This window comes from Ctenocephalides felis, unplaced genomic scaffold (assembly GCF_003426905.1).
Source record: "Ctenocephalides felis isolate EL2017-DRISC unplaced genomic scaffold, ASM342690v1 CF-g0.4_SCAFFOLD_00395, whole genome shotgun sequence".
Lineage (NCBI taxonomy): Eukaryota > Metazoa > Arthropoda > Insecta > Siphonaptera > Pulicidae > Ctenocephalides > Ctenocephalides felis.
In genome coordinates, this window is record NW_020536549.1 from 1 (window position 1) to 9,678 (window position 9,678).

General features: G+C 31.9%; 2 protein-coding genes across 2 annotated transcripts; one reads left to right on the top strand and one right to left on the bottom strand.

Annotated features, from left to right (window-relative positions):
- The first annotated feature begins 1,184 nt into the window (after window positions 1-1,184).
- On the top strand, window positions 1,185-1,745 carry LOC113364260. The gene has a single exon (XM_026606751.1). It carries the CDS (start codon window positions 1,185-1,187, stop codon window positions 1,743-1,745), a length of 561 nt encoding a protein of 186 aa, XP_026462536.1.
- Window positions 1,746-8,568: 6,823 nt separating this feature from the next.
- Window positions 8,569-9,678, bottom strand: LOC113364270. The gene has a single exon (XM_026606761.1). The coding sequence runs from the start codon at window positions 9,676-9,678 to the stop codon at window positions 8,569-8,571; it is 1,110 nt and encodes a 369-aa protein (XP_026462546.1).

The following is a 9,678-nucleotide window of genomic DNA, read 5'->3' on the forward strand; positions in this document are numbered from 1 at the left end:
GGATTTAGAAAAAGAAAAGAACCATGGACTATCTAGCAAAATTGACTAACGATATTCATATTTCTAACTCTTATAACAAATATTTACTCCTAATTACTACTGACATTAATAAAGCATATGAATCAATAAATATAGACATACTCCATGAAAAATTATTACACTTTAAGGTCGGAAGATCTATAAGGAATATAATTTTAGAGCTGATAACAAATCGACAGATATTTATAAAGGCAAACAACAAATTATACGGTCCCAAAAAACAAATAAGGATTAGCACAGGGATCATTGCTATCACCATTACTTTTTAATATATACATGGCTCAGGTAGAAAAAATATTTACAGCTGACACACATATACTACAGTATGCAGATGATATAATCATATATACATCCCAAAATAGTATTGACGAATGTATATCTAAACTCACAAGGGAAATGTCTAAATTCCATCAATGGACATTAAATAATCATCTAACATTATCGCAAGATAAAACAGCCAGTATAATTTTCAGTAGACACATAATACCAGAAGAATTGACACAAATTAAAGTCAATGACAAGTTATTGCCAGAAAAAGGAGCATTAAATTGCTAGGACTACATCTGGATGAGAAAATTATGTTCAGAGAGCATATAACATACACAATAAAGAGATGCGAACGTGGAATTAATCTACTTAGACTATTAGCTAAACTTGGCAGATCCTCAGATATGTATAAATATTTACAAATCTATAATTAGATCCGTAATAGACTATGGCAGCTTTATATATGGTCGAGGAGCAAAATCATTATGGAAAAACTAGACAAAACGCAATACGCAGCCCTAAGAGTATGCATTGGAGCGATGCGTTCAACGCCAACCAATGCTCTTCTGGTGGAAACTGGTGAACCACCTCTAAGTATCCGCAGAACAATGTTAGGAAATAATTTTCTTTTAACAAAGATACATAATGATAACGAAAATATCCCTACACAAATGGAGCTGTTACATAAACTAGTTTCTACAAAAACATATTGGCGCAAGAAACAAAATCCATATTAGTAGATTGCCTCATAAATATCAAAAAATATGAAAATAATATAATCAAAAATTCTACATTGCCAGTGTTTAAATTGCCACAAAAATTAATATATAAAAAAAATAAACACATACCTAGAAGAAAATCTGGTAAACACTAACATTATGAATGTAGCTTTACAAAACACAATATTTAACTATAAGGTAAGGTTAACATGGCCTGGAGCAAAATTTATGTACACAGATGGAGCCAAAATAGGGAATTTAGCAGGATGTGCAGCTTTTGAACCAACAAGCAATACAGTCAAATACATCAAGTTGCCAGAATTGACTTCTATCTTTACTGCTGAACTTATAGGCATCAAAAACGCAATAAAAATTATTGAAGATAATCATATAGAAAACTGTGTCATTCTAACCGACTCTCGGAGTGCAATAGAGGCGCTAGGAAAAATAGACAGTAAGACAAATAACATTATTTTGGAAATACTAGAGACTATAGAAAAGTTAGAAAACAGGAAATATAAAATAAACATTGTGTGGATGAAGGCACATGCAGGTATTAAGAACAACGAAGCTGTAGACAAATTTGCAAAACAGGCTTGTCAATTCGTGGAGGAAGGACATAAAATCCCAGCTTCGGACCTAAGACAGAAGCTGAAGCAAATCGCACTACATCAATGGCAACTCAATTATACAAAGTTTCTAGAGAAAAAAGGACAGTAGTATGGATCAATAAACCCGAAAGTATCTACAAAACCTTGGTTTAAAAAAATAAAACAAACTAGAAAATATATTACAAATATATGTAGGATACGACTAGGTCACGGGAGGTTTCGACAGCACCTAAATAAAATTAATATTATCAATTCCCCAGCATGTATATGTGGGTATGAGGAAGAATCCCTTAATCACATTTTTTTTGAATGTCCCCGATTTCAGTCTGCAAGGAAAAATTTTACGCTGCAAGCTGCAAAAAGAGAAAATTGAGTTTCCTACTAGCGTTCATCAATTACTTCTAATTAGTTCTGAAAGCATACATAATATTATTAATCAATTTCTTATGGAGAGTAGTTTAGAAATTTAATTTATAAATTCAACATCATATTGTATTGTATATTCAAAGTTTATGTATATTGATTAGTATTCAAAGATTTTTGTATATAGATCTCTCTGTAAACTAAGTGGTGGCAGTATGATTCAGATCAGATGCCATTATAATAAATAAATAAAAAAAAAAAAAAAAAACATTAGTTTGTCTATATTTTGTCAATACAATCAAACTGGAAGATTTATACACTTTATCGTATAACACAACATAGTATAATCCATCCAAGTATTTTTTGGTCTTTCGACTTATTGATTACGTTTCAAGTTTTTCACATTCTTTTTGGATTCTGGATTTTGTGTATAATTGTAAATAATACTACTGAGCTCATACAAAATTTTAAAACTTTTGCGAGGAGAGATAGAAAATAAATTAAGTATTTCTTTTTTGACCTGCTTTTTGAAAAGTTTAAAGTGACATTCGGTGAATTAAAGTAAATATAAAGTATATATGTAGAGCAGGGCGAGGCACAAAGGTCCAATTTGACTTTGAGCAAATATAAACTATATTGTGAAAACCCTAACAATTATATCACAACAAACTACACATATCAAACGAACAATTATCTGAGTTCAGTAAACTGCCTTCTACTTCATCATTGTAGAAATGTGCTTTTTGATGTCGTTCAAAAATTGTTATCTAGACTTTTTTACCCTATAGGCGGGGTAACTTGAAACGGGCAGGTGGCAAAAAGATTTAAAGCCTTATTATAGTTTTAAAGGTATTTTACAAAATAATTACATTTTTAACTAATGCTTAAAAACTACCAATGGAAGAAAATATTTTATTATGGATTCTCATAGATTACCGTTTATCTCCCCCATTTCAAAGATTACCGTTTTCAAATCAAGGTTGTAGCTGGCTATACATCTTTTTTTCTCTACTTTCAAATATTGTTGTTAAACAATGCTTAACTTTACTGATTTTTGACACATCAGTGGTGGACCTTTTTAATCCTGGACCTTCATATGTTACTATCTATTTTGCGATAAATTCTGGAAAATTATAACTGGAAAAATGTTATTCGACAAAATGTCCATTCGAACGAACTCTATGCAATTGCACGGTACTATTAGGGTTACGCGCGGGTGTACTGGCTCCGGTTTTTTCAATTTTCCAATGTGTTCCACCAAATTGATTTGAACAATATTTTCAGTACTAAAAGAAAAAACAATAAGCTTTCGAATAACGCTAATTAGAAGGTGGTCCAACTAAACGCACTACCGGAAAACATCAATTGAAAAATTATTTTATCTTTTTCAGCTAATAATATTTAATTATTTGGCATTAATTGTTCTACGTAATGTGGCCTAAGCCAATATGAATAGCACCACGTAAATTTTTTTTCGATATCTTTTATGGTTACGTCAAAAAGTGAGTTTGAAAAAAGGGGCCACTTTCACATATTTTCAATGATATCTCGGCCATAAGATGAGATACAAAGTTGAAAATTGGTATATCGGTTTTTATCATTTAGACCTATAAAATGGCATATAAATTATTTAAATACCAGGGTGGGGCCGATTCTATATGGCAATGCGCCCATACCCTTTAGGTTCAGAATTTAAATACCATAAATAAAAAAAAATATAACTTAGAAAATGTTTTATAAATACCAATGAGTATATAATTATACAAATGAGATCTTTCAGAGCACCGTGTTTGAGAAAAATATGCCAAAAAGTGCATTTTCATATTAACATATCAAAAAAGTAATTATAAGCAATTAAGCTTATAAACTAGATCTAGTTATAATCTAGTTTATAAGCTTAATTGCATAGATTGTAATTGCGTCTACATAGGTGAAACCAGTCAAAACTTGCACAAAAACATCGCAACACAAAAACAACTCTAAAAATAAGAACCAGAATAAAACACAATTAACGGATCACATTAATCAGCTCAAACATAACATTGATTTTTCCAATACCACGATCCTTCATTTCGAAAATAATTTATTTAAAAGACGATTTAGCGAAGGTTGCCTAATATCTTTACACAAGGAGACGGCCATAAATTTAATGACTGACAACATTCGCTTTGCAATGACTAAACAATAATCCTCGACCATTTTCAAAACACCACCATATCTGAATGAAGCGTGTATTTTCATTATTTTATTATTTTACAAAAAACATATATTTGCCTGTGTTTTTTACACTTTCGCAAAATTTGTAAACACAATTTATTCAGTATTTAGACGTTAGTCAATTTGTACACACTAGAATGTAACCAAAAAATTGTCAAAAAAATAATTAGTTTAAATGTTCCAGTTATTAATAGCTTGGTTTATCACAGTGTAATAGTGTAGTGTATTTTTGTTCAATTAATTTTACTCGATGAAGACCGAAACCTATGGATAAATAAAGTATTTAAAAACTACTTTAGTTTTTTTTTACTTGGTGTTACTGCCCGATTCTAAATAACTCATCAAAATATATATCAACACCAAACTCACATATTTCAAAATATTATATATATATATATATATATATATATATATATATTTATATATAAATATATAATGTAAAATAATAATATTACTATTACGATTCTTTGCCTTATTTTACATAAGAAAAAAAATGGTAATCTCAAAAAATTTGCTGAATCTGTATTTATCTTTTTGAACCCCTTCTGCGTTAATAAACGAAATTCTGCTCTGTTAGTACATGACTCTTATTATAATATCATCATTTTTTTAACTTTCTGTAGGGTGAGTCGAAAATGAAAATTTTTATATATCTTTAATGTTTCAGAGTTTTCTGAACATTTTGGCATACCTTAGAAAAAATGGATCTATGTGTAGTGTGTGTGTGTGTGCGGATACAAATTTCGGGACGATTTTGGGAACACGGTTCAACCGATTTCAATTATTGAGATTGCTGTTGATAAGGAGGCGTGCTGATTAGTTTTTGGCGATGGCAGGTCTAGCCGTTCCGAAGATACGGGGCAAAAAGTGCCAAAAACGGTAACTCTGTTATTAAGAGAACGGAGTTCCGATTTTAATAATTCAAAAAACATTTTACTTATATTGACATAATGAAGAACTGATCAAATTTTTACGAAGGCAGGTCTAGCGGTTTCGTAGATCTAGTAATCTAGTAAAATAAGTCAAAAATGACCATTAGACATATGCACATCAAATTATCAGATATATTATAGAGATTTTAACAATATAGTCCAAGAGCCCGTGGGCGGATGACAGTATGTATTTTACGACACCTGAGATTTTGTGCATCGATTTCTCTATACCTATCCTACATGAGATAGGGACTGACTAAGCTCAAAGTGGCGGACACAGCTACTGCGCAGCTGGTAAAGGTACCTTGCTTTCGACCATTTCCAAACCATTTTACGATGGCTGCCGTTTCGAAAATATAATATTATTACTATCGGAAAATACCAATGGCAGACGATTTTGAAATAGCAGAAAAATTTTTTTTTGAATGTATTTGATGATGTCTGTCATTTACATATTTTATTCCTTATAGTATCAAAAGCTTATATTCATCACGGCAGATGTGTACCTGGCGTACCAACATCAGCAGAGTTAAAAACTCGGCTTCCATCCGGCCTGATAGTATGCACAAATCTCCATGTTTTATACCGGTATAAGCAATTTTTTCATAATGATAATTGAAATCAATATTTTTTAGTCTATATATGATATTTAATAATGTTGATGAGCGGAAAAAAGGATTTTTTACGCTAAATTCATAAATATTAAAGTATACAAACGATAACAACAATTATTGTGATGTTTGTTCAATTTTTTGAATTATTGTAGTCTAATTTTGTATAAAATGTTGTATAAAAATAAAGTTATACAATATTATATCTTGAGGATTTTTTGTTTTATACAATATTATATATATTCTGTTTTGTACAATATTATATATATATATATATATATATATATATATATATATATATATATATATATATATCTTGATAGTTTTTTCGACGTTGAAACATATTTCAAAGTAACTAGCAGCCCATTCGTCAAAATAAAAAAGGTATAAAGTATTAAAAACTTTTATTTATACGTTTCGACACAAGATGCGTGTCATCATTCAGCAACTACAACAATTTGAAATTTTTTTTTACTAATATAACACCAATATAGATTAATTATAACATAGAGAAACATTATACACACCACAGGACAAAAACACTCAAAAAAATTATTTTAAAAAATTAAACTTGTAACATATCAGAAAAAAAAATCCTGTAAACACGCCTAGTGAAAGATTACAGTCGAGTCTTTTGCTCGGTATGGGCGTGTTTCATGCTTCATAATGTTACATTTCAAAACTTTAAGTCAAATTAGTTTTCAAATCTTTTAGTTATTCATAATTTTTTTTCAAAAAAAATGTTTTTTTCTAATATGTTACAAGTTTAATTTTTTAAAATAAATTTATTGAGTGTTTTTGTCCTGTGGTGTGTATAATGTTTCTCTATGTTATAATTAATCTATATTGGTGTTATATTAGTAAATAAAATTTTCAAATTATAATTCAAATTATATACATATATATTCTTTATTTATCATCATCTCGGAGCCATATCGATTTCTTTTCTCGTGACGTTTTCTTTTTTTGTTGGCTATTACAATTTTTGGTTGAAATCGTTAAACTGTTAATGAAATCTTACTTTCGGTTGTGAAGATAAAAAACTTTGACAGTGTAGTGAAAAATTAAATACGTGTACGTATTAATACGAATAGTGGATCAGGGCGCTGGAGATACAATGCCGGCCTGAGAAAAACTCTGAGCCTACGGGAGTCGAGCAGATTACAGATCGGACAAGGTGTAATGCGCCCTCGACGTTTCATCCGGGGGAGCAGACAGGTGTTAGAGTGCGCCACCTAGGATATCTGAAGCAGAGAAAGCTGGTCCGGCACCAGGGACGGAGGTTTGAAAGATCGAGGGCGATCTTTAGAGGAGGAGGAGTAGTGTTACGAATGTGTGCATGAGCACCCACACACAGATATGAAATAACACATAACTACACCTCTCCCTATATGCATAAAAACGTCATGTCTCTGATGTATATTTTTGCAGATATTTGCAATAAAAAACTATGACAAACGCCAAAAAAAACTAATTTTTAGTAGCCAGTAACTTCAAAAGTATTTGCTTTCTTGAAGAACATCATGAAACATTTTTCTCTTATAATTAGTTCTTCTATCGATATTTGACGTTATTTTAAAAACAAACGAAATTACACTGAGGATGGGTGTCCTCCACCAGTGGAGTTCAAATTATTTTCACTTTTGATCTTGAGACTAAGATGAACCTAATTCCAAAATTTCATACGAATTACAGCACAGTAAATTATATGGAGACAACCCTTTCCATATATGTGAAACCATCCCTGATGAAGGATTGAGTGAGTGTGGGAAAGTCCGCAAGTGGATTGAGTCGGAGATTGTCCCTCAGGGGCGTCAGTCGAAAGTTTCCGTTCTTAAGCGTATATGAGTTGAAGGGATGAGCGCGGTGTAGTGCGCATCAAATTAATGTTTATGATAATGTAAGTTAAAATAATGTTATGGGGGGCAGCGTATCGAAAGCTGTCCCCAAACCGAAAGTTTTTTTTTTTTTTATTTATTTATTAACTGGCCTCGACTCCTTAGTCATCCAGCCATTACAAATTACAATACAAATATAAATATAAACTAAGTAGAAAATTAAAATTAAAAATCACAATACCAATGAAGAATAGTTACAATAAACAAACCTAAAAACATCCTACTCTATAGCCTTATATTAGATTCATTTACAAAGTCTATCAGTATTCTGTACAAATCAATGTTATTACTACTAATGATGAACCTAGCATTTATAGGAAATGTCACATTCCGCTGTTGAAGCTTTTTAAACAGAATTATTCGTTGCCTTTCATACAATGGGCAACTCCACAATATGTGATCTATTGTGTCCAGTACAGTGCTGCACGAACAGAACGGGTCTTGTTTGATCCCAATCCTAAATAGATGGACATTGTTCTTCGTGTGCGCCAATCTTAATCTGCATATTGTAGATATCTCTCTTCTATTCCAGTTAAATTTTTCAAACCATGTATTTCTGGACACTATCGGTTTACACGGTCGGAATAATATTCCTTTTGACGCTGATTCGAGATCAAATATTTTTTGCCAATGCAACATCCCCATTTTTGTGATCTTTCGTTTCAGATCCACGGCAGGAGCTTTTTTAATTAAAGTGGCTGAGTTTTGTGCCTCTTTGGCCAGGCTATCCGCGATCTCATTCCCGGTGATATTGTGATGGCCTCATATCCATACTAATTCGATCTTGTAGTTATTGTTGTTTAGCTTTTCTATTTTTTGTAAACAGTCGAATATTAATGGATTGCCATAATCTTTAGGCATATTTAAGGCATGCAGTGAGGACATGCTATCAGAAAGAATCATTGCCTTCTTTAATTTATGCCTTCCTTAATTGATGCATTGTTGATAGCCGTCAATTCTGCAGTAAATATTGATGCCCAATCTGGGAGTTTAATTTGAAGCTGTATATCCTGGCTTGGTATGTATACAGCACAGCCAACGCCGTCATCAGTTTTTGAGCCGTCCGTATAGATTTGTATATACTTTTCCCATCTAGTGTTCAATAAGGCGTGCAATTCCAGATTGATTATTTTCTTATCCATATTCTTTCCAATGACTAATTCGTCTGATAGGTGTATATATTTTTTGGGAATCGTTGCTTTCCAAGTCACTGTGTAGTAGGCCAATCTGTTGCTTATTATTATGTTATCTTCTAAAGACTTTAATGAATGAAAACCAGCAACTAGCGGAGGGATCGGTTTATTAAACCAGTACCTATTATTGAAATGCCAAACTGCCAGTGCCTCTAGCTGATCTTGAATCCATGAATGATCAAAATTGACTTTTTTGATCAAGAATCTATTCGTTAGTACTTGTTTTCTTATATCTAAGGGAGCTTCCCCGGCTTCAGCTAATAAAGAGTTAGTGGGGGTTGATTTTAAAGATCCCAGACATGTTCTTATAGCTGCAAATTGCGCTCTACTCAACTTTTTATGTAAGCCTGCGGACAATCCTCCGTAAATTTGACAGCCATAGTCAAAATGGGGTCTAATGATAGCTTTATATAAAGAAAGACATGCATTTGGGTGTGTACCCCAGCTGGTGTTACATACTCTTTTGAGTAAATTAATCCCTTTCTCGCATTTGAATAATATCTCGCTTATGTGCTTGTTGAAATTTAATTTTTTATCAAAAGTCACACCCAGGATTTTAATGTTTTCTAATATTTCGATTCTTATCGTATCAATAACTATTACATGCATATTTTTGGGAAATCTATGCCTGGTAAAAATTATGCTTTTGGTCTTCCTCGGTTTCAAAACAAGTCTATTATTCCGCATCCATTCCAAATCTTTTGATATGGCATTAGCCATTTCTGCTCTGCAATGCTCTACTGAGTGAGAAACTGTGTACATAATCAGATCGTCCGCATATTGTAGCTTTTTGACTCTTGTCCCTTCTGACGATATAAAGTCTGCCAT